The 26530-nt window shown below is 40.5% G+C and overlaps 1 protein-coding gene across 3 annotated transcripts in view; it reads left to right on the forward strand.

Annotated features, from left to right (window-relative positions):
• Nucleotides 1-22754, forward strand: part of LBHD2 (LBH domain containing 2) — a 78554-nt gene extending 55800 nt beyond the window's left edge. For all 3 annotated transcript variants that reach the window (XM_067463014.1, XM_060755109.2, XM_067463015.1), the window contains exons 3-5: nt 8904-8991; nt 15852-16047; nt 18131-22754. In XM_067463014.1, coding sequence (XP_067319115.1) covers nt 8905-8991; nt 15852-16047; nt 18131-18198 — 351 coding nt within the window. In that variant the 5' untranslated portion in view covers nt 8904 and the 3' untranslated portion in view covers nt 18199-22754. The remainder of the gene's footprint in view (nt 1-8903; nt 8992-15851; nt 16048-18130) is intronic.
• Nucleotides 22755-26530: the final 3776 nt, after the last annotated feature.

Raw genomic sequence — 26530 nt, forward strand, 5'->3', positions numbered from 1 at the left:
TATACCCTGCACCAGACCAGAAGACACTTCTGGATATACAGATGACATCCAGGGACTAGCAGTCTGCAGCACTGGGTAAAGCCAATTAACTCAGTTTTACTCCATATTAGGAAAAGTCAATGAATGCTGCAGAGTTTTGGTGCAACTCTTGTGCCAGTCCAGAGTATTATTGCTCTGAATCGGCCTCAAATTAAGTGGTCTGTGCAGATGAGACCCTAGAACGTATAAGAAATGTGATACCAAACCAATTCCCCTTCCATCCATAGCTTAAGGTTTTTGCAGACAAAACACCATATAGCAAAAAAAGGCACTCGGATTTACTTAGGCTTTCTAGAAATTTCTCATGGTTTCTCTGGTAGAAGAATAAGACAGCACATAAACAACTCATCTGAAAAAGGAGAACTGGTTCCTTTGTTCAGTGAAACATCCTTTATTGCCTCGCTTCCCATTGCTATGGCTACTTGGAGGCATTGACAATATTTGTATGCAAAGTCCATGCGAGAGCCATTTAGAAAAATTGTTATTGAAAAGAAGAAATATTTTATTATGAAACAGCCATTAGAATTCAAACAGAAAAAGTGCTAAAAGAAATAAAAAGCATCTCTAAGCAAAACCCTATTTGTTTTGTCTATACAAGGCTAGGCGAAATCTGCGCACTTTTAAGCCATAAAATTGCAGATTGGAATTTATCTTTGTGATTGATACAGAGAGTGTATTATATTTGTGCTAACATCTTCTTCCAAACCTGCTTACTGGTCCTTTCAAGGATCTTCAATCCCAGGCTGGTTGTGTAGGATAATTTGTTGTTCTTAATTAATTGCCATCAAGTCGAATTTGACTTATGGCAACAAAGTTACTAAGAGTATTGCTATGGTCTTGCAAATTTGAGGCTGTAGTTTTCTTCATGGAGCATCTTTATTTAGAATGTGGTTCTTCCTCTTATTCTCTTATACTCTGGTTTCTCATCAGATCGTATAAATCTTATTCTACTGTATTCAGTTTTATCTCAAAGCAATGTTGTCTCTTCAAATAAGTCGTGTCATTTCAGTCTTTCAAGTAATGTGGCAGGGCACACAGAGTTAACAAGGGAAGGTGAATACTGCAAATCTAAAAGACTCTTTAGTGTGAACATTTTTAGTGTCTCGCATTCTGCAATGCTACTGTGGCACCCCAGCCAGAGTTCACCTTGCCCTTAGCACCAACCAGGAATCCAAAAGCAATAGTAAAACAGTTTATTGGTAAAAAGTACATATAAAAAGGGGAAAATCACCAAAAGAAGTAAGAACAGCAAAATCCAACAGGTAATAATAAATAGTCAATAAATCAAAAGCCCAAGCCAACTGGTGAGGAGTAAAACACTTCAAAGGCAATAATCCATATAATCCAAAAGGTGCATGAAAAGAAGAGTCACAACATGACTATAAATCCAGAAAACAAGGATCAAAACATGAATATAAATCCAGAAAAATCCATAACCAAAACTCCCAAGACCTTAGACTAAAACCATGAACTGGAACAGGACTAGATATCCTCACAGCTTCGCAGTGTTGCCTGATCTGAATTCCCAAAGAAGTTCTCTCTACTTTAAGGACTGCAAAGAAATGAAATCATTTCTTTGATCTTGGCTTTCCGGCTTGTGAAATTTTCTCTGCACTTCCTTCTCAGGAAACCTTGAATTCCTGAGCTTAATGTTTTTCTCCCTAAGATTGACCCGGATGTCCCTGTCTAGCCCAGCTGTTCCCTCAGACAAACTATCTTGGTCTGTTGTTGTTCATTCATTCAGTCGTCTCCGACTCTTCGTGACCTTATGGACCAGCCCACGCCAGAGCTCCCTGTTGGCCGTCACCACCCCCAGCTCCTTCAAGGTCAGTCCAGTCGCTTCAAGGATGCCATCCATCCATCTTGCCCTTGGTCGGCCCCTCTTCCTTTTACCTTCCACCTTCCCCAGCATAATTGTCTTCTCCAGGCTTTGCTGTCTCCTCATGATGTGGCCAAAGTACTTCAAAACCCATCTCACAGACAGAATCTTCCTCTGAAATCCCCTCATTTCCCAAATTGAAAGAACCATCCACCACTCTCCCAGGCTTTCCAGGTTCTCCAATCTCTGGGATCCCAATCTCCTCATTGCCATCTGTCTGAACCACAATAGCTACAAGTGTGGGGACTGAGGGACAAGTTCATTTAGAAAGGCAGGAATTTTATTAAGGGAGCCAGTGACCTCATCCCTCTTCCCATAGGTACATCCATGTGCTAATTTCTACATGCCGATGCAACATTTTTAAAGATTTGCATAATTTGAATGGAATTACAATGCATGAAATCATATGAACTGTGTGCTTGCTAAGGATGCTGTCTAGGGGCTAAGAATGGACAATGTGAAGGTGTCCTCCTTCTGCTTCTTAAGTTTTAAATCAATCTTATCCTTAGCAGCCCAAAATGCATTGAGGTGATAAAGAAAATATGCTTCTAGGTGTATTCAATTTCAGAGTGACTATGGAGCAGCTGTAGTTAACCACCAGTTGTTTAACTTGCAAATAATACAATCATACTATATTGAAATAGTACGAGAGTTTCAAGGAAGAATGGCATTACAATTTTTTAAATCATAGAAGCATAGAATTACAGAGTTGGAAGAGCTTACAAGGGTTATTCAGTCTAACCCCACTCTGCCTCCCAAGAAATACACACAGTCAAAGCCCTCCTGACAGATGGCCATCCAGCTTCTTGTTTAAAAACCTCCGAAACAAATAAACCTCCACTACACATCAAGGCAGCAGCTTCTTTATTTTTTATTCAATTCCCTCATTATAGCTACTTGTATGCATACCACATTTTCTGCTCCTGAAGCAATTAATTTCTTCGTGCCAGTGTCTTGCACCAAAGCACACACCAAGCTGCAACGGTTTGTGTTTTCTGGACATGATGTAAGCCAGAAGCGACTCTTTCCTAAGCTTCCTGCATTTCCACATCCCCTCTTTTCTCCAACGATTCCCACTGCACCCACTCACAGCACCCTCCTGAGCTCATCTTGTGACTGACCCTCACTGTACAACATCACAGTGGCTTCATCCCTTTTCAGTCTCTCCCTCTAGTTCTGAGATCTGGCATTTTAATTCTCCTGTTGATTGACAGTCAGTTGTAAAGAAATCATGATGTGCCTTGAAGCCATTTTTTATCTTTCAGCCACATGAATGGGCAGCTGTACTCTCACTCCCGCCTCTTGGTACTTTATTTCTGCACAGTACTTTTCAGGAGATGCTTAGATATTTAGGCACCACTGCTTTTTGCGGATGGCATTATTTATTCTTGCTTTCTGCCAGTCTTCCCCTCCTCCCATTTCGAGTCAGAGAGCAATTTTAATCCATTTCAGCTCAAATCTGGTTATCTGCCATGTATCTGGTTCTCTGTTCTTTTTCTCTAATGGCATCAAATACGATCTGTCCTGCCACCTTTGTGCCACAAAATTTTCCCTGAGCATGCAATTGATGCGGGTGGGTGAGGGATGTTCTGATTTCATCAGCGTAGAAGCTGATTTATTGTGACATCCATTACTGCTGTCTCCACTTTTTCCCTCTAGCCAGAGCAGTTGTCTTTCTAATGTGGGGCATATCAACACAGGCTGATTCTTAAGGGATGTATCTCCTTACCACAACTGCTCTAGATAGTGTCCCATCATAGGATGCAGTCTTCATTTGTTCTGTTTCTAGGTTCTCTCCTTAGAAAGTTAGTGCCACGTTTCAACCAGTACTAATATCCTCCCCACGGAAGCAATCATCCTCCATTGGAAGGAAATTATTGCTTTCTATGTCATCAGGGGTCCAGAGATAAGGCAAGTTATGTTGCAGCTTCTCTTCTACAAGTCAAGGCCCATAACATGCAAAATCGCGCATATTATTTTTGTTTCTGCCCGGGGCAGAAAATCCTATATAATCTTTGTTTTTCCTGTTGTTGGGAAAAAACTGAACAACAGTAAATTAGAATACTAACAATACCTTGCTATGACACCCCAGCCTGAAGGAACTGTTTCACCCTACCTTATGGAAAAAGTTTTGATGTCTCATCTAACTGAGAATGGTTCTTCTGTTGTATATTGCTTTGTTTGTGCAGCAACTGGTTGCACTCTTTAGGAAACACACAGATAAAAGTATTTATTTATTTATTTACTGTATTTGTATACCGCCTTTCTCAGCCAATTGGCAACTCAAGGCGGTTTCCAACAAATCAGTATACATCAAACATAATATAGATAAAAACATCAAACAGTATAAAACATCACAAAAGCAATAAAAGCAACATTATCAGTTTCTCATTATTCTCAAGCATTGTCCAATTCCATTGTCAGGTCATTCGATTTCCTGTATTAGCTACTCTGTATTTGGAAATGCTTGCTCGAATAGCCACGTTTTAACTTGCCTCCAAAACGTCAAGAGGGAGGGAGCAGATCTGATCTCCCTAGGGAGGGCATTCCATAGCCAAGGGGCCACCACTGAAAAGGCCATGTATCTCGTCCCCACCAAACGTGCTTGTGACGAAGGCAGAACAATGGTTCGTATTTATTATTATTTATTTATTTAGGGAATTTATGTCATCAGTTGGGGGCCCCTCCCCCAGCACCAACTGCTGCTCTGGGCCAGAGTGAAGGTGTGGGGGGAGAGGACAGTTCCATCTTGTCTCCTGTGCTATTCTAATAATATAATATAATGCAATGTAATGTAATGTAATATAATATTTATAATAGTATAATGTAATGCAATATAATAATATGATATTATAATTATATATTTATATTACATGTAATATTACTAATAATATTACAATATAATGGTATAGTACAATATAGTAATATTTAATACTAATATTGTACTATGCTAATCATATAATGCAATGTGTGTGTGTGTGTTTATATATATATATATATATATATATATATATATATATATATATGTTGTAAGCTGGTCTGAGTCCCTTTAGGGGTGAGAAGGGTGGCATATAAATGTCGTAAATAAATAAATAAATAAATTTATATGCCGTCCTATCTCACCTCCGCAGAGGGACTGAGGCCAGCTAACAACCGGCACAGCACAGTGCCCACAACATCAGTTTTAGGTCGGTTTAGTGTACATTTAAAATGTCCTTTCAGATTCAGAACCAGGTTAATTTAGAGATTAATCTGCATCTACCTCAGCTTTCCCTTACAATGTACAAACTGAGGGGGGAAATGGGGATGCTGGGGAGCAGGAAGGCACTGCCATCCCACCTCCTTGTGTTGCCTGAGCCCAGGGAGTGTGGGATTGCTGTGTGGATGTGATCATGGATATTGAAAATCATAGAATCATAGAATCATAGAATCAAAGAGTTGGAAGAGACCTCATGGGCCATCCAGTCCAACCGCCTGCCAAGAAGCAGGAATATTGCATTCAAATCACCCCTGACAGATGGCCATCCAGCCTCTGCTTAAAAGCTTCCAAAGAAGGAGCCTCCACCACACTCCAGGGCAGAGAGTTCTACTGCTGAACGGCTCTCACAGTCAGGAAGTTCTTCCTAATGTTCAGATGGAGATAATGATAATCCTCACCAGGGTTGCCTGATGTCCTGGATTATAAGGGACAGTCCTGTATTTGAATGAAATGTCCCACATCCCATTACATTCTTTCCCAGGGTGTCAATGCCGTATTTCCACCAGCCTTCCCCACTTCCCCTCCCTCCTTCCCTTCCCAGAGTGGAAAAAGCACAATCCAAATGGCACAAAAGGCAGCTGTGGCAGCATCAGAAGCAACACGTTTACATATTTGGAGGTCTCTTTAAGGACTGGAGTCCCTTCAGAACCCAGACTCTCTGCTCTCCCTCTGAATGAGCTCCACCCCAATAGACGCTACCAGGGGGCTGCCCTCTATACCTCACCTTGCCTTGGACTTCAGATGTTTGCAGTTACAACTTTCAGTTCCATTCTGCACCTGTCTCTTATTTTCATCTTCTACATCCGGCAATCCTGATACCTACTGTTGAACCATCAGGAAAGGTCTGGATCTTCCTGGATGATTTGGACTTTTCTTGGTGTTGTAGTAGTAGTTGTTGTTATTTTGACACAAAAACACAGTATGTCACAGGAAATAGGATCTATATGCTGGATTTCATTTCACAAAATCTCCAGTCGAACACTTCTCAACGTCTAGGACTGTGTGATGTATTTTTGAAAGATGTGTGCAGATCCAAGTAAGGTGGCCTTTTGTAGGTGACAGATCATGATTTTGTCAATCTTTATTATTTCCAAATGCCGGCTGAGATCTTTTGGCATCCTGGGTTCAATTGTATTAGCCTGTATGCACCATGATTATTAGGCAGTGCAGATGGGGCCAATGGGAATAGCCAGGAATCGGTCTCCAGAAATCCTGGCTAGGAATTTGCTAAGTCTTCTACAGCAACTCCATGCTAATATTCAGGGGAAAGAATATCATGAAATTACCAGGAAGACCTAATAAATTCTTAAAGAGACTGTATTCCGCCAGGTATGTGTAAGTGAAGCTGTGAATAAGCATTCTATGCTTATGGGAGTCTTATTGTACAAATAATAGTGTAAGATAATAAAATGGAATGTTTATTCTGAAGCAAACTCAAAGACTTCCAAGGGATTTATGCAGAGGGTCTACATAGGGCTGCTACCTCAGTTATTCAGCTTTCATGACAGTGGAGACCCAGGTTCTAGATTAAAAGAGAAAGAGAGAAAGGTCTACTAGATATGCTCCACAAGAGTCAGCAGTGATGAGTAGATGCATATTATTTACACAGTGACTATCCCAGTAGGCATGGCAGCAAGTATTCTTCCTATTAAAAACAGTTTGCCATTGGAATGGAAATGGAAGAATTTTACAAATGCAGAGTGTTGCTTGGGAGACTAAAGGCATTGACTGGCTTGTGGGGGTGAGGTGAGGAGAGAAGAGAATGTAGTGTGTGGCTGTCAGTAACAATTTGACTATGGGTACACAAGAGCGTCTGTTGTTTTGGTGATGACGGAGGGACATCTTGAGGCTTTCAGGGATGAAGGGGGTGGTTGTCTTACCATCTGGGGTCTGGATTCCTGCTGTTCAGTGATAACTGGGAGATTTCGGTGCATCCCTGGCAAGACTCCCAATTTGAAGTAAGAAAGAAAAATTCGGTCTCTCGGTTCTACCTTGTTTCCCTAAATCAAAAAAGGAAGTAGAAGAGTTTATTTGTGAAAAGGGAAGTTGTGGTGCTAGCAAAGGAAGAAAAAAAGTGAAAGCAAAAGGATAAAGAAACTGGGATCACTGCTCTGCAAAGAAAAGCTACTGCGTTTGAGGCTCTTTAGAAGAAAAGTAAGGTGAGACATGATAGAAATATATAAAATTGTGCACAGTGAATGGAGTTAATAAGGAACCTTTTCTCCTTCTCTCTTAGCATTTGAAGTTGGGTTCATCCTCTAAAGAAAAATCATAGATGATTTTGAACAGATAAAAGGGCGGTAATCAATTAAACTGGGCTTGGCCATGATCTGGTCACAAAGTGAAGGCCACCAACTTGTTTGATTTTTAAGAATTGGACAAGTTCATTGAAAATGGATGCTTATTCTGTCCAGTATCAGAGGCAGAAGACCTTTGGAGATCAGTGCAGGAAAGGACAAGATAGTGAAATTGCATTCTCACTCTCCTTGTGGGATTCTTATAGGCAGTTACAGGTTGCTGGACTACTAGTATTTGATCCTTGAATGGCTGAGGGAGCTGGGCATGTTTAGCATGATGGAGAGGGGACATAATAGCCTTGTTTCAATATCTGAAAAGACATCACATTGAGGAGGGGGCAAGTTTGTTTTCTGTTGCTCTGGAAACTAGGACATGGAGCAATGGATCCAACTTGAAGGAAAAAATATTCCACCTAAACATTAGGAAGAACTTCCTGACAGTAAGAGAGGTTCGGCAGTGGAATCTGCTGCCTTGGAGTGTAATAGAGTCTCCACTGGAGGCTTTTAAGAAAAGGGTGAATAGCCATCTGTTGGGAGTGGTTTGATTTTGTGTTCCTACATGGAAGAGGGTTGAACTGGATGGCCCTTGTATTTTTTCCCAACTTTATGATTCTAACTTCTAACGACTTCTTGCTGCAACTAGATCAATAATTGAAGTGTGCATGCCTATTGACATAGGTGTTGGGATGGCCATGTCCTACATTAAAGAGGGTGGCTCTCTGAACCAAAACTTGGAAAAGCTCAAAACAGCCTAGACTAGATAACTATTCAAAACCTGCACTGTAACCAGGGTGTCCTTAAGGTTATTCATACAACATTATCCATATTCATACAACATTATCCATACTTAAGGTTATACATACAACATTATCCATACAACATTATCCATACTGAGAGAAAACTGGTTAAAATAATTAATAATGAAAATAATGAAGCTAGGTTAAGTCTTTTTACAACATTCCAATAAATGAGTACAGTAAGATTGCCATATCAATATTCCTGGCTGGACTGAAGTTACCTGAAGGAACAGATATATCTGAACAACACTGAATTTTCTGAGTTGCATTGGAGGCCCTAGAGATTTCTAAATAAGTATCTTTTCTAGGCATTTGCTGGGGCCTCCAACACAATTCTTGGTAATGTCCAGGGGAAACATACCGTAAAGTCAAATGGAGGACTAAGAAAATGTCAAAGCAGGCATGAACAAACTTTGGCTCTCCAAGTGTTTTGGACTTCAACTCTCACAATTCCTAGCAGGCTATCAGCTGTTAGGAATTGTGGGAGCTGAAATCAAAAACACCTGGAGGGCCAAAGTTTGTCCAAGCCTGGTCTAGAGAGACCATTTCCCCCTGGTCTCAGGTAAGTAAAACCATGGATATGAGTTCTGCAGTTATGGAAGTCTTACTGTATGTTGCTTGAATATTTGCAGCATGACGGAGGTGATGAATACGCGTGAGCCTGTTATGGAGGAATTTACCTTGAGCCAGCCTGAAGAAGAAGGAGGCACTTCCAGCCAGGTAAATTAGACACAGTGACAAACTTTGTCTCCTTGTATGTGTCAACATGATTCCTTTTCTTAGAGAAAATAAGAGTAACTATATATTAAGTTAGTTTATGCATATATAGCTTGGTGCATGTATAAAGAGAACTGGGAGGAAGGCTTGATCTGTTTTCTTTTACCATGAATTCCACAGACTCATCTATGTCTCAATATTTATGATTTCTGTGAAAACCTGGACAGCTAACAAAGCTGAGAGAAAGAGAATGCATCTACCACTATCCATCTACCACTGTGGCATTGCTAGCAAGCAGCACTCTCCCAGAAGCTTTCTGACAATGTCATATTTCTGGTGATGTGATTGCTATTGCTGAGCCATATGAGCAGAATCTTTTCTGGTAGCTGTAGATAGATCCTTATGGGAATGATAAAAGCACTCACAACAGTTATGTATGTATTAACATTTCAGCTTGGATTTTGAAGTGCTCTCGCTGAGTGCCACTCAGGTGTGGAAGATTCACATCCTAACTGTTCAAACAGGGAAAGGATTTTTGTCATTTTGAGTGTTAAGCAGGCTTTTTAAAAAGTGTGATTTTGTACTTATTCATTGGTCCTGAGGCTGAGAATTACTATCATTGCTGCTTAACAGGTGGTGAGATAGTCTATATACACAGTTGTTTAGATTGGGCTAGGGCTAAGAATGCATTTGATGCTTTTGAGACATATGAAATGAGGCATCCTGCCTCTATCAGAGCTGGGTACATTTTCCAATTTAACATGATCTGACAAGTGAGAGTGAAAGCAAAAAGTGGAACAAAGCCAAAAAGTGGAACATAGAGATATACAGTGGTGCTTACTAGTGTGACAACTTGGTCTCTCTGCTTTTGAATAGGAATGAGTGCAAAATCCATTTTATCCAATTTTTTAGGTGATTTAACAAATTGGCCTCTTGCAAGGCAGTAAGTCAGAACAGAACTAATCACTGAAATTTGCACTTTCTGGAGCACTGCTTGGTTCTGGGTAGCTCATTTTAGAAAAGATATAAACAAGTTGGCGTGGAAGCTAAGATAAAAAGAACAAATCATGAGAAAAGGTTGAAGGCACTGGGCATTTTTTGCTTGATGGGAAAAAGACAGGAGTGACAAGTTTGTGCTCTTTAAGTATCTCAAGGCCTGTCACTGAGGAGAGGAGACTGGTCTGTTCTCTGCTGCCTTGGAGGATAGGACAAAGTCTAATGGTTTTAAGTCACAGAGGATAGATTTTGATTTAACATTAGAAGGAACCTCTTGACAGCGAGAGCAGTTCAACAATGAAACAGTTCCCTAGAGAGATGACAGGGTCTCCTCTTCTGAACATCTTCAAAAAGAGGCTGGACAACTACCTGCCAGGAATTCTTGCTCTCAGACAAGATCTTATAGGTAGACAGAGATGTCTCCATCATCCTACCGCTGGCAACTTATAATTGAGAAGTTCTGGTATTTTCATGCATTAGAGTTTCTCTGTGTCTGAAAGCAGTTAAAGAGACAGAGTAGCAAAGTGTAAATATATTGTAGTTGGCCCTTCATCCCACAGATTCTGTATCTACAGATTTAACCTACTATGATTTGAAAATATTTTGTGGGGGCTGGGGGGATTCCAAATAGCAAACCTGATCTTGCCATTTTATACAAGGGACACAATTTTACTATGTCATTGTAGACAATGAGACTTGAGAATTCACAGATTTTGGGACCCATAGGGCAGTGGTTCCCAACCTGTGGTCCATGGACCACCAATGGTACCCAAGAACTAAAATATGGTTCACAGCCTCAACGGTCCTACACTGTTGCAATAAGAGTGACTGGTCTCGTGAAACCCTCTTATAGTGCCGAAGCAATGGGGATGTCTGAGGGGGGAGGCTGACTATCCATGAAAGGCAAGACAACAAGCCTCCTGACTGCTGCTTCCCCTCCTCCCTCCCCCTGAGTGGAGCTGTTCCACGTGGTGCCTGGAAGTGGGGGTGCCTTGATGTCTTCATTTTAGATCTGTTCCTAGGATCAGGCCCGTAGCCAGGATTTCGTTTCGGAGGGGGGGGGGGTGTGAATTTTTTTCAGGGGGAGTTTCAGGGGGGCTGAGTTTCGGGGGGGGGGGATGAGTCTGAGTGAAAGAGGGTCTAGCCTAGCAAACCTTTTGTATCATTACCCCAATACCCCCATACATATGGGATATATTGAGTATGGTGATCAGATCATGATATGAATAAACATAACAGTTTAAATAATGCACCAGTAAAGCCTTTTCGCGAACCACCATGAAAATTTCGGGGGGGGGGGGGATGAAGCCCCCTGAGCGCCCCCCCCCCCCCGGCTACATGCCTGCCTAGGATTATTTGGGATTCCAAAAATTGTATTGGATAGACCACATCAGCCACATCAGCTCTAGATTATCAAATATGGTTTTCTGTGGGCAAGCAGATGATGACTACTGGATGGCATATGTTCTGTATCAGAAACTAGAGCTGATTTGGTCTATCCAATGCAGTTTTCTGAATCAGCACCCCAAATAACCAAACCGAATCTGAAGTTGACCAAAAACCAATTCATAACTCTTTTGGTAGTATGGAGTTATTAACCATAGATCTTTTACATAATAAGATTGGGGGGGGGGGGGGTAGTGTTTATTAAGGGATACATTTCTTTGCATGTAATCTGTCAAGGGCTGTTTCTGGCACCAGGCAGATTTTTAAGAGAATAAGCATACACTCACCCCACCTCCTCTTAAACCTCCTCTTCAGTATTTTCTCTCTTTCTGTTCTCCTTTTCCCTTTCCTCCCTTCTGCCATCTCCCCCTCCTCCTCTACCCAGCAATTTACTATGAAATGGATGGACCGCTCTTTCCAGTTCAGATTGATTAAAGTCAGACCGAGGACTTTTGTATTTTCAAAGCCTAGCCCTGCTGGAAATCTTTGTGTTTTCTTAAAGTTTCACCCCACTTAGGACTTTTCATTGAACTCATCTTGAAAAGTGTTGTCAACTGAAATTGGTAGTGCTTTTCCAAAGCTTCAAGTTTTCTATAGGTTGATCTTGTCCATTTTCTGCCCTCTAAATGGAGACACTCAACCCTGAACCTGAAAGCACTTCGACCAGACTTGACATTTCTTCCTTTAAAAACCCACACAATTTACAGTTTTAAGCTCACTTCATTCTGCAGAATATTTTTGTCAATTGAACACAATACATTGACACTGTTCTGTGGGTTGGGATTGTATCCCATTTTCACAGCAGGTTATTAAATATTGGATTTTTGCATTGCACAATATTATTCATCAGAATGATGAGGCGTAAATAACAACATGTCATGGCAAATCACTGTCTTTTCCAAAGACATCCTGAACAAACCTCAGCCCAGCAGTGCCAGTGAAACACAAAGATTTGAAAATGAAGGTTTTGATTTAGTCCCATAAATGTTATCTTTTGTTTTCAGAAATCGACTGTGTTAAACCATTATTCTTTTTTCACTTGCGACCATAGCAACCACATCTGATCGACAACTTCTTTAACCAGCAGCCCATGTTAAGGAGGCAGCGAATAAAGAGGAATCAAGTTCCCACTATACCCGTGTACAGTCATCCCTCCACTTTTGCAGGTTTCACATTCAGAAATAGACATTGAGGAATAAAAGGAGCAGGCCCTGAGTGCCACTTCATTTGCCTGTGAATCGGCCTCCTTTTGCTGTGTGGCACGAGTCTCTGTTTCATCCAAGCAAAGAAAGGGAGGTTAGCCAGCAGAACAGAAATATCTGGTACAGAGGAATTGTAACAGGAGCCAGGATCTGTAGGGTAAATATTGCTATAGGCATGTGCAGGCCCACTTGCTATCACTCTTCCTATGTGCCATGTGTTTCTATTTTCCCTGGTACCTTCCTTCCTTCCTTTCCCCAAGTGAAACAGAAATTCATGGCAAAAAGGGAAAGGGAAAGGAGCTCAGATCTATAGGGTAAGTGAAGTGGCCTGTTTTGCCAGCTGCTCCTCTTTCCCTGGGACTGTGGCAGGAGTGACCCCATTCATCTCCAGAGATATTATTGGTTTTCCCACTTTTAACTGCCCCAAAAGTGGAGGGACAGCTGCCAAGTGTTTTCAAATCTAATAAATGCTCATTTTAAAACCTTGGTTTCTCTAAGGGCCCTTCTACACATGCAGTAAAACCCAGAAGTAACTGGGTTAAAAGGTGGTGGCTAAATGATGTTTGGGGAAAGTTAACAACTGAAAAGCATGTATTTAAAAGGTGTGCTTAAAATCCGATTCTTCCCAAAATGCACACCTTCAAATGACTGTATATCCCTCCAGTCATGCAAAACATGTAACTTCCTTCCCATCCCCCTGTGTGGACTGCTCCAGCACACGCATTTTAAAAGCCTGAAACAGCTGAGAGGGCTATTGACAACTGGAGCCATGGACACACAGGTGGCTAAAGGGAAGCACAATTGGAAATCAACCATTCCTTTTTTTTCTTATAATATTAAACACAGCTTGAAGAGAGAGAATAAGAAATCTGTTTGTGTGTACATTGTAATCTCAGCATGTGCAGATTGGAGACCCACCACATCTCAAAGAGATTTTAAGAACTTCTTCTGGATGTCCTCCACCCCCATCCCCCATCTTGCAGACTTGTAAAATCTTCTTCAAAGGAAGGTGTGAGGACCTGGGGGGAGGGGGGATTTCCCAGGGCTGACAGGTCTGTGTGTTGACCTGCTGTCAGGTCCTGGGATTTTTTTCCCTCCCCACTTTTAAAACCTGCATTATAAAAGTGGCTGACTAGAAGCACCCTAAGACACATGCAAAACAAGGAAAGCTTTATTTCCCTGTAAAGAAAAAAAAAGTCAAAGACTCATCTTAATAAATAATAATAATAATAATAATAATGTCATTATTGTCTTCATTTTAAAATTTATTTTAATTTTGTTGATTCTTTAGTTATATTTTAACTTTCCTATCTTCTTAGTGTATGAGAGCTATGCTTTTGTAACTGAACTCAGAATTAGAATTGGTCAGTTTTGTAACGTCCCAATCCAGTAGAGAGCTGCAGTTATGTTAGTATGTAGCAAAGCTGTCAAAGTTCCCAATGTGCCTTGTGCATCAATTGACATCACAGACCAATGTATATTTCACACTAATGCACATTGGGACATTCTCACCAAGGTCCCAGTACACATAGTTATAATTCAATAACAGAGTTTCTTAGCACCTGTTTTGGTATTGGGAGGTGTAGTGAAATCTACCTTTTAGGCGAACAGGCCGAAGCCTGAATATCAGTAGCTGTCATCTTGGAAGACAGGCAGGAGCAGGAGGAGAAGTCAAGCCGACTCCTGATTGGGTAGAGCAATTAGGGGAGGAGTCGGTTGAGAGAGGGAAAAAGGCTGTCAGCTTGTGACACAGAGAGAGAAGTGTCTTGACATCAGACACAGAAGGATAGGATTTTAGGAGAGGAAGCTAGATAGAGTTCTGACAGGGAAGAAGAGTTTTTAAAGTGAGCCTTAAGGTTAGGGAATAAGGTTGAGAAAAGGCTAGGGTTTTACCGAGTTTAGAGGAACAGTAAAAGAGAGTTTTGTCTTATTAAACTTAGGAGAAGTTTAAGATATCTTATTGCCCTGTGGGAGAGACAGATAGGAGTCTGTTCTCCAAGTGATACTGTTTCTAAGGATAGAGCAGTGTGTTTAAGGAAACTCACAGTTAATAAAAGCTTTATTTGTCAGTAGATCTGTTTAATCCAAATAAGTCTCTACATCTGAATTACGCTTCTGTACCTCTCATTCTATGAGTAGATGTTTGTTTAAAGCTCAATAAACTTTTTCTAGTTCACTTTTAGCTGGTGTAAGCTTCAGTCTGTCAAGCACTTTTAAAGTCCAGTCAGCCAGTGAAGAAACAATAGAAGAACCAAGAGGGCAGACACACTTTACCTACAACACATTCACACCTTTGGTTCCTCAGACCAATAAAGCTGAGGTGGTGACAGCTAATACTACCAATAACATCGGTCATTTATAATACCTTTTCATCCCTTGCTTTGGTGGCAGAGTTGGGATTGTTTGACCACCCTGCCCAAGCTGTGGCTCTTTAATTTTACTATACTGGTGGCAGCGGTGGGATTGTTTGTCCCCCCTGCCTCAGATATCCTTTAATTTCATTATAGGAGGTATTTCAGACTTCCAGATAAGGGAGACTCAACCTTGTATAGGCATCGCAGAACTAGTATGCTCCTGTTGCTTCTGCCCCTCACATTATCTTTATCCCCTTCCGCCTTCTGCTGTGTTCATTATTGGGTAATTAAAAAAACATTTAAAAATGCAAATCAGCAACAACAGCAGTAGCAGCAGTTTAGCAGATCAGAAGCTTCTTAAGCATAGCAGTAGAGCTAATGTTAAGCAATACAGGAGCAGAGTCAAGCTTTAAAAGTCAGAAGACATTTTTCAAAGAACTAAATTACGATGTAGGAAAGTTAGGGCCTAGGTATTTAACTTTCTCTAAGCAGACATATTGTCTCCATTCTCACAGGAGAGAGGGAGGTTGAGAAAGGCGGTATACAAATACAGTAAGTAAATAAATAAATAAATAAATAAATAAATAAGAGAGCAATGCGGGAAGGACTTATTCTGCTAGCTAACTCGGTGATTTTCTTGTTGAGGACTATAAACTTGTGCAGGATGTGGTTGAGTTCCAAGACCGACAACTATGTCAGTGTTAATGCTACTTCTTTCACTGCTACCAGTGGTGTCACTACATTAGCAAACCCATACAGATTCCAGACTTTAGTTTCTAGGTATTATCTTTTTACTTCTTTTAAAGTACTTTTATTGTATTGTTCATTGAGAAATATTGAAAATAATAAATAAATGTCCCCTTAGGCTTTTCCAGAAGCGCATGAAAAGTACCCAAAGCTGTCAAAAAGATTGCCATCTATTGTGGTGGAGCCATCCGAGACGGGAGATGTTGAAAGCGGAGAGCTTCGTTGGCCACCAGACGATCTGAAATCGCTGGAGGATAAGAAGGCTCTGGCTGCTCAGAGAGCTTGTGCTCAACAGCAGCAAATGGATCTTGAAAGTATGCATTCTTCCAATTAACTCTTGCATGGGGAAGAGAACTACATGTTCAGAAAACTGTTAGCTAATGATATTCACTATTTTGTAACATTTCCTGAAAACTATGTGACCCAGTGGATATTTGTACAAGCTATTTCAAAATACCCTGTTACCCTCATGTGTAGGAATATTAACACCCAGTCAAAATGATGTTCCTCTTCTGGGACCTTTTCACACTACACATTTAACAGCACCATGATTCCACTTTGCCATAGCAATATTCTATGGAATCATGGGATTTTCAGTTGAGAGAGCAATCTCTAAAATTCCCACCAGACTGCAACCAGCAGCATTCCATAGGATGCAAGCGCAACAGTTCAAGTAGGTGCTATAATTGTATCAGGTAGAAGGATTCCTAGTCACTGAGATGGACGTCACCAGCTGTAACTGTCTTTTGGTTTAATCCAATTGACAGTCAGGTCTTATGTTTTTTTGTATTCATACATACCTGGACTGCATCTTTCATGAAGCAAAATGAAGCAAAAAGGCAATGCATTGAAAGGGTGAGGGGATGTTGTATGTGTAATTGTCATTGATCAATGGGAAAGAACATGGAAAGACATGGCGAAGTTTACGTATTCTAGTAATTTAAAAGAAAATTGCTATAAAGTCCGCTATCTATGGCAGTGGTTCTTAACCTGTGGGTCCCCAGGTGTTTTGGCCTACAACTCCCAGAAATCCCAGCCAGTTTACCAGCTGTTAGGCCAAAAACATCTGGGGACCCCAGGTTGAGAACCACTGATCTTTGGTATTTAACTTCAGAGAGTTAAAATTTATAAAACCAGGGAAAATTTATGTTGGAAATGTAAGAAGGAGAAAAACACCCTCTACCATATGTTGTGGAAATGCAAAAGCATTAAGAATTATTGGGAAAAGATGCATAATACAATAATTTACAGTACTTATATTCGACCCTTTTCACCCTGACGGGGACTCAGCATGGATCACAGAACAAACATTCAATGCCAACTATACAATGACAAGACAGACAACAGATAGTGGTGTATTTAGTCTTTTTCTCATCATTCGGCATCTTTTGGACTCTGTGCTCAGTTCGAGCCACAGTGCGGTGCTGTTGCTCCATCTCCTTGCCGAAGAGCTTTCTTTATTCGTAAACTTTACTCCAAAATGCTGTGCTTAAAATACCTCCCCGCTTAATGTGGTTCCTATTCATCTACTAACATTGCTGTTTTTGATCTGCTAGGTGGGCAGGGGAGCTGGGCTGAAGGTTAGGAGCTCACCCTGACCCAGCTTCCAACTGTCAACCTTTTGGATTGCAAGATTTATTGCAACTGCAGCTGGTGATTAACCTGATGTGCTAAAGCTGGCCCTAATAGTATCTTACAATTAGAACTAGAATTTACACCACAGCTGTATCTTCTCAACATGATAGATGAATGAATTAATCAACCTACAAAAAGAATAATCATGTATATGATTACAACAGCAAGGACAGTACTAGCAAAATGTGGGAAACAACTGAAATATCTTCCATCCATGACTGGCAACTGAAATTAAGAGAAGCAATGGAAATGGACAAAATAGCTAGGATAATGAAGGGAAGTTAGCTAAACAAGGTGCAGCAAGAGTGGGAGAAAGTGGAGAAATATTTTAAGGAGTATGTCTTGCAACAAGAAGGGTAGAACATTTCTACCAATAAATAAAACATGAATGGGGAATTTATGGGAACAATGAGTAACTATATAAAAAGAATGACTCGAAAAGTCTTCAAAGCTTCAAAGTCTGAGGAAATAAGGAAGCAGTAGTCGTCTCTCTGAACAAAAATAGACATTGTTTAAGTTTTCTTTTCACCAAATGGAATGCAAGGAGGTTAAGGAAGAGCCTCTATTTCAAAGGGAGGGAAGGAAGTCTAGACAAGACACTGAAGTAGACAGGATGAAGGGATGAATTTAAGAAGGCTTTAATTGATTTCTTGATATTGGAGTCAGTGTTGACCATAGTCAGAAGGAGGGGTGGTTGGGTTTTGATTCAGGCACTGAAAAGGCTCTATGAAAGTAAACATGCAGGGAATTCTTTCTCTCCAGGTGCTCCACCACACCAAGACATAGGAGGCAGCACAGAGCCCACCGAAACCAGAATCGAGGATGACTAAAGGATTGCTTTCAACAGACCAGGAGTCAATGTTTCGGCAAGAAGCTACCTGGAAAGCTAGAACATTCCGAAGACGTGTCAAAGCGATCTATTTTAAAACCTGAAAAGGTTTTAGTTTTCTTTTCCTGATTACGTTAGCAAGGACGAGGAGTTCATGGGCTTTAGAACTGTTCCTTTCAAGCGTTTACCTTTTTCAGGCTGGGATTCATATCATTTAAATTTCCTTTTTTGGGGGGAAAGCGGAAGATCTTAGGAGGCACACTCTGGCTCCTTCCGTGAAAGCCACAAAGGAAAACAAACCAGTAATCAAGAGCACATTCAATTGGTCGCAATTAGTACTTTTAATTAAAATCGTCATAGTCACAGTTAAGGCTGCCATCAGGTATCAGCAACAATGTAAAGGGTTTGCTTTGCTATAGAACACCTAAAATCAATAACCTCTCTTGTTTTAGCCATTTAAAAAAACTAGCACTGTGATACTATCGATAATAGATGTAATATAACGTCACCATCTGACTTTGTATCTTTTTTTGTATAGAGACACAAGTTTAACTTTTGAATCCGGGCTCTTTGGGAATTTAAGATTGCCTTTTAGTGGTGCAGAACAGAACCTCTTTGCCCTCTCTCTCTCTCTTTTTGTGCAAATTTAAATGAACCAGCCTTCTATTAACGCAATGCTTTCTCAAGACAGCAAGTCAGAGTTTAAGGATCTCTTTTACTGATGTATATTTCTTGGACAGAAGTAACAATTAATTATTGTTTGTGAATCAAGTCAGTTTTGTGTAACTTTGGCTGGGCTTTGCTTACATTTGTACACACAAGTCAATGGTCCAGATTCCACCCTGGTATAAATAAAGAGAGAGACACTCTTTATATCAAGGCTGAATTTGCACCAAAGCATTAATATTGTCGCTATTTTTATGACATTCAAAGATATAGATATATATATATATATGCCCTGCTGTATTTTTTACATATAGTTTTTGGGTCTGAAGTCTGGGCAAAACTGGCTGGAACAGATATGGGGTGCCTTTTTTTGCTTAATATTGCTTCCCATTGCTTTGATCATTCATTATCTGAGGCAGAAGCAAAGATGCTCCAAATGTTGGTAGCATCGTCTACATTATAAGCTTTAACTAGAAAAACAAATACTTATCTGTCCAGGGGACACTAGCAGTTCTGTGTAATTTTTTGAGTTCAGGTTATGGATAGATCATGCTCTAAGTGTCATACTGCAAACTGAACTACCATTCCCAGAGTTTTGTGGAAGAAGCCATTGTGATGCAAGTGGTAGGAAGCCAAAAGTGGTTTGTATGGTACAGTATATATTTCAACAGTTGGCTCTAGTTAACCTGATTCTAGCGCTAGTTTTCGTGTCTCAGGGTGACTTTCCCCTGCTGTTTTGGTACAAAGAATACTATATATTCTTCTGAATGTAATTTAATTGCTGTAGTATCTCAAATCCCACTGAAAATTAACGTTCTTCGGGTCATAGTTGGAACTAATGGGTTTTTAAAAAAGCTTATTTTCTTATTGAAATTTCTGTGCTGACTTGAACATTTCTAGATTCTTAAGCTAAGACATTCAAGTCCTTGTGGGGGCACAGGTCATGGTAATTTTGACATTTATTCAAACTTTGTGCCATACACTCATGCCCTTAATATCTGAGACCAGAAAAACCACAAATATCAACATACTGAACAGAGCATCCAAGTTTTACTTTAAGACAGTAACTCCTTGAACCTTGCTGCTACAATGCTGGCCATGGCATTAAGGAGCTTTGGTCTAAAATGCACCTTTTTTCAAACTTTGATGCTAAGCTTAATCTGGTTGTTGAAGCTGAGCATCCAGATGAAGCTGAATCCATAGGTCATTTATCTCAATCTTAACATGGAAGTGTTCTGGAGTTTTTAATGCAACTGTGCTGTTGACCAAGTGTATAAATTCTTAATATGACCAGAATGCAAGAAATTAATGTGATACTCTCATATTCTTCCTGAAAATGTCCCAAGGCCAGGGACATGCATACTTCCAGATATGGGCATAGGAAGATGCCTTATACTGAGTCACACCATTGGTCCATCTACCCCAGTTTTAGCTACAATTATTAGCAACAGGTCTTCAAAGTTTCAAAGATTTTTGCTCCAGAGTTAACTTGGATCTGACAAGGAATAACAACAACTACAATAATGATGAATTTATTACCTGCCTCATCCTGTGGCATGAGGTGCAATTAAATTGGGACCCAGAGCACTGATAGAGCAATGGCTGAAAGACAGTGTAGGCCATGTTGGGAAAGAATGATGCTCACAGGGGCTAATGGGTCTCTACCAAAGATCTTCTCTTGCTCTATAAGCTTCCTTGCACAAGTTTACAAACTAGTGTGAGTACTACTGGCCCAGAGTTTGCTTTTACTGCCACTGGATGGAGGATCTATTTATTCCAGTGGGAAGGAGTGGACAAACATGCTTCTAGAACATGGCCATACAGCCGGAAAAACCTACAACAACCCAGTTGACAAACAGCTTTCCTGTGTTTTTTCAAGGGGCAATAAGGGTAATGAAGGAGGGTCTGAAGCCAAGCCTTATATGGGGCATTTAGGGAGAAAAGCCCTACACAGATTCTAGTTAGCCTAATGCATTTCCATGCTGAGGCTTGGAGCTGCCTAGTTTTCTTGAAAGGGATATCCCTAAAACTTTCCAACTCTCCCCGTGCCTTTCTCCCTTCTAGCCTCCCTGTGACACTTGAGCATCCAAGAAGGCCTAAGAATTGCTTTGGGAAAGGAAGCATTTGCCAGATTAATCACTTCTGTCTCTGGTCCCCTTAAAATGGATTGTGACTAACATCCATGTTTATCTAGAGCAGTAGTTCTCAACCAGTGGGTCCCTAGGTGTTTTGACCTACAACTCCAGCTATTGGGATTTCTGAGAGGTGAAGGCGAAAACATCTGGGGACCCACAGGTTGAGAACCAATGATCTAGAAGAGTGATTATCAACCTGTGGGCCCCCAGATGTTTTGACCTACAATTCCCAGAAATCCCAGCCAGTTTACCAGCTGTTGGGATTTCTGGGAGTTGAAGGCCAAAACATCTGAGGACCCACAGGTTGAGAATCACTGATCTAGAGCAAAGCTCCATTCATTAAGTAGAACTTTCTTTCGGGTCAACATGCATAGGATTGCAGCCCAGTTCTTATTGAAACCCATAAGAATTTATTGAGCAGAATGTAAGACAATCACGAGTAGACAGCTGAATCTGACAATATCTTTTCATACAGTTCCCTGTGTATAGTAGGGAATGCCTTACGTCCCTTCCTGTCAGGCACCTTGAAGGATGAGTGAGAACAACATTTCAGTTATTTTTTAAATGAGAATTTGCCAAAACCATAAGCATTCTTATATTTGAGATGGAAGATACTTGAGATGTGAAAAATTCAAATATGAGAGAAACCAAATCAGACAGTATCATCTATCCAGGCCTAGGGCTTTGAATGCTTAACTCTTAAATACTTGGACTCGAATCCCAGTCAATTCAAGCATGTTAGAATTGCAGCTCTTTGTTATAAGATTGTCCTAAATAAGAGACAATTATAGTCTACTCCATTTGGGAGAAGAGCCATCTCTATTGGGATTAGCCAGAATAGCTGCCAGACAAATTGGTTAGATTTTGAAGAATTGAACAATTTGCCAGTTTCTTCATATTTGGGAGGGAAAGAACTTGAGGTCTTATAAATCTGAAAGTGGTATAGAGGAGAAATGAGAGATCTCACTATCCATACCCACCTCCAATCCTGCTAGATGTTTGTTCAGGTATATAGCTTTTGAATGGAGCCCAGGCTTGTACTATCCATCGCAAATAAGCTCAGTTCGCTTGGTTGATTTGCCAAAATCAATCTTGAGTCATTGCTAGGCTCTAGGATCAGTTGACTTTAATGTGTGTGCATGTGTTTCTCTTGACAATGCATGGGTATTGGAACCATTTTTACACACTTTTCTATGTTCAAGATGGCACAGTTTATATTTTATCCCTCTAGCACCACAGTTTATATAACGATGCTGGATTAGTTAAACGTTTTATAACTAAACTACTTTTTTGCTCCCTCTTAGTGGCAAACAGCTTTGAGTTTGCAAAGTGGCAAATAGCATGCAAAAGTGAGAAAGAAATGAGGGAACACTATTTTTTTAGGAAAACAGACCTGCATATCTACGTATATCATCCTATCCTATCTATGTAAAGCGGTGTTGTTTTGTCTAATAAACCCTATGGTGGTTTGTGTATTTCTTTTGTTATGGGTTAAAATGCTTTTGTAAAAAATGAGAAGGCTGTAGGGTGAGTACATCCCCAAGATGGCTGATCATATTTCTGTTGTATATTACATGCTGTGAGTAGCAAGAGAGCAGTGGACCGATTTTATGGAATAATATATTGTTGAATGGATTCTTCTCCTTTGTAGTTCTTTCATTTTGGGGGTAAATTACCTTCTGTATATAACCTTTAATTACTGTATGTCCTGTAGATGTATCTAGTCAATTAAAAGCCTATGATGGACCTAACTGGATCAGATGGTATATTTAATATTTCTTTTTGAAATGTCTTTCCTGTTCTCAAAATACAAATTATTAATTCCGGGTGTTCAAAGTGCTGTTGTATGTTAAACAAAGTGTTATGTACCTAAACCAGACGTGGCCAACTGTGGGAGGTTGGGGTGGGGGGTGGGGACAATGTCCTGCAAAAAAGGGATTTTTTAAATCTTCAAATGCTTCCAAAACACCTCCTGGAGACCCTTCCACACACAACCCTATATCCCAGACTAGCAAGGCAGAAAATCCCACAATAACTGCTTTGAACTGGGTTATCTGAGTCCACACTTAGATAATGTGGGATTTTCTGCCTTGATATTCTGGGATATAGGGCTGTTTGGAAGGGCCCTCAGATAATTTGGGATTTTCTTCCTTTATATTCTGGGATATAGGGCTGTGTGAAAGGGCCCTGAGAATGTGGAGGGGATTTTCATTGTGTATTTTTCACCCAGTACATTTTAGCTCACTGCATATTTTAGAAAATGGGGTCTCATGGGCATAAAATGGCCCCAGAATGAATTTGGACGGGAAACATACTTTTAACTTTTTTTAACCTTTGGGGACCTTGGTGGTCATAAAAACAGCCCAAGAGGCTGTATGTAATTCATAGGGTGAACTCTGGACAGCTCTTTCCTAAACGTATTTATTCACTCAAAGCAGGCAGAAGGCAAAGCAAGGCATCTCTTGTTTTTGGAAATATGAATTTCCATAACCATTTGGGAAATGGGATTTATAACCTTCACTGGTCAGTGGAAAGGCATGACCTTGTCAGAAGTCTCAACCTTTTGAAAAATGATGTTCACCAGTATTCATGCAAGGCAACTCTCAGTTGTTAAACTGAGGTATGTCTCCGAACTGTCAGGGACAGAGACATGCCAATGCACACGACACATATTTATTCAGCAAAGTTTCAGAAGTGTTTCTTTTTAGTTTCCCCAAAACATCTACTCTCCCTTAAAATATATTTGCCTTTAAAATATGCTCTCAAGAGACAAAATAATCAGTCTTGTTAAAAGTTACAGAGTTGGTTTATGCACAAAACTTCATGTATACAGCATACAGGCACTTTGCATATGAATCTAGTTACAATAGGATTTAAAGTAGTTTCTCTGTGTAGGTAACACAGGGCATCTTCCTTAGAAGCATATGTTTTACGTCTAAACTGTACAGTTTCTGCAGTCTTCTAAAGCAAACAGGTGGCTTCTATCCTCTCTAAGAGTCTAATGGCTTCTATCTCCACTGAAGTCTAAAGCAAACACTGATTTAAAATGGAGTCTCAGGTCCTGAACATGTCCAGACCTAATCACATGGCCAGCAGCCCCTTCCACAACAAAGAAGTTAGGTAAAATTGCAAACCAATGCACATACAATACAGTAAGCAATTATATACATAAAAAACAACTAGTGGAGGTTTGCAAAGGTTGCTATTTCCAACACCTGTAACTTGGCACATCTTTGTTTCAGAGGATCTCCTGACCCTTACTCCTCCTGCTAGGAATTTTTAGCCTTTGAAATGGGAAATGTTTAGCCTTTCAGATGTTGCTGGCAGCTCCCACAATGCGCTTATGATTCAAGACAAAATACAAGCTATCTTGAGGCCAAAATCCCTCAATTCCTCAAGTAGTGTGTTGAAAACGGGAATATGGATTTCTGCCATAGAACCCTGGATGGCCTTGGACAAGTCACACACTTTTAGATTCAGATTCAGACTTATGAAGAAAACCCCAGGGCATGATTTTTTATAATTTAGAATTGACTTGAAAACATAACAACAGTATTTAAAGATACAGCCATTTAATATCAGTATAATGTATCCTTGGCATCTGTTGAGGTTTGGTTCTAGCCTCCCCGTCCATCAAATGGATGCAAGAATCTGCAAATGTTCAAGTCCCATTGTTTAAAATTGCATAGTAAAATGGTCTCCCTCAAGTAAAACCAACATCTGAATTTTTTTAAAAAAAATTGAAAGATTTGTAGAAGTGCAGACATATTTGGGAGGAAAACAATCCTTTAGAAAAGAAAGATTAAAGCAGTCTGGTGAGAATTGATCCTATTCAGTGGCCAGAGAATCCTATCCATTGAGGTAAATGAAGAAAAGAACGAAACCAAAGTGGGAATTTTACTGTATGACCTGAATCTTGAACGTAACACCCACACTGCAATATCACCCTGTCAACAAGTGAAAACACAATTGCTGGTTTTATCTGCTACACTTGCAATAATGGTACCTCTAGAAGGGAATTTTGGCTGGCATTCAAAATTGCCGTTATGAATTCATAACCTAGAGTTATGGATCTGTAACTAACTACTCTGTATTTAGAAAGATTGTGTAGTGTTACTTTAAATCTTCATGCATACCTTCCTCAGTTCACCTTAACAACCAGCAGCTGGATTGGGAAAATGAAGTATGTTCAGCCGGCCTGAAGGTCAGGGTTTTGAATCCACGAGACGGGGCGAGTTCCCATCTGCCGGTTCCAGCTTCCCATAAGGGGATATGAAAGAAGTCTCCCACAGGATGGAAAACATCCGGGCATCCCCTGGGCAACATCCCTGCAGACGGCCAATTCTCTCACACCAGAAGTGACTTGCAGTCGCTCCTGACATTGTAACAATAAAAATTAAAAAGCTGGCCAGTGTTATTACATTACACTTCTTTGCAATTCAATATCAAGGTTTCCTAGCCCCTCTGCTAGGTATATGTAAAATTACTCAACACAAACAAATTCCAGACTATGTTCCAAACAACAACAACAACAAAACCCAACAACAACCCAATGCTAGAATTACATTGGCTTTTGGGAACATCACATCACACTGTTTACCTTGTCTACTAAGACCTTTAGATCAATTTCCCTTATACTGTTGTAAGTCAAATGCTGCCCAACCTATAGTAGTGTATTTCCTTTTTGGTAACTAAATGTAGTGCCTTACATTCACCCAGGGTAAAGTTCACTCTGTAGGTTCTGGCCTAGCAGTCCAGTCCTGATCCTGTTCTCTTTGGCTGCATCTAGACCAGGCACAGGCAAGTTGGGCAGTTCAGGTGTTTGGGACTTCAACTCCCATCATTCCAAACAGTTCATAGGCTGTTAGGAATTGTGGAAATTGAAGTCCAAAATACCAAGAGGGCCAAAGTTTGCCCATGCCTGGTCCACACCATCTAGAATGGCTGAAAACAGTTTGGCCCACTGGACTATTACAAAAGCATAGGATCCTCAAGCTGGAAGAGACCACAAGGGCTTTCCAGTCCAACCCCCTGCCATGCAGAAACACACAATCAAAGCTCCCCTACACATAGCCATCCAGCCTGTTTAAAAACCTCCACAGAAGGAGACTCCATCAGACTCCAAGGCAATGTATTCCACTGCCAAAGAACTCTTACTATCAGGAAGTTATTTCTAGGGTTTAGGTGGACTCTTCTTTCCTGCAATTTGAATCCATTACTCTGTGACTCTCCAGAGCAGCAATAAACAAGCCCCCCCCCCCCGCCCCAATGTGACGTCCTTTGAAATATTTAAACATGGCTATGTTTGTATTGTTGAAGGCTTTCCTGGCTGGAATCACTGGGTTGTTGTAGGTTTTTTGGGGCTATGTGGCCATGTTCTAGAGGCATTCTCTCCTGACGTTTCGCCTGCATCTATGGCAAGCATCTTCAGAGGTAGTGAGGTCTACTACCTGAAGTCTACTAGTGAGGTGACCTCACTACCTCTGAGGATGCTTGCCATAGATGCAGGTGAAATGTCAGAAGAGAATGCCT

The sequence above is a fragment of the Anolis sagrei genome, chromosome 1 (genome assembly GCF_037176765.1).
Source record: "Anolis sagrei isolate rAnoSag1 chromosome 1, rAnoSag1.mat, whole genome shotgun sequence".
Classification (NCBI taxonomy): domain Eukaryota; kingdom Metazoa; phylum Chordata; class Lepidosauria; order Squamata; family Dactyloidae; genus Anolis; species Anolis sagrei.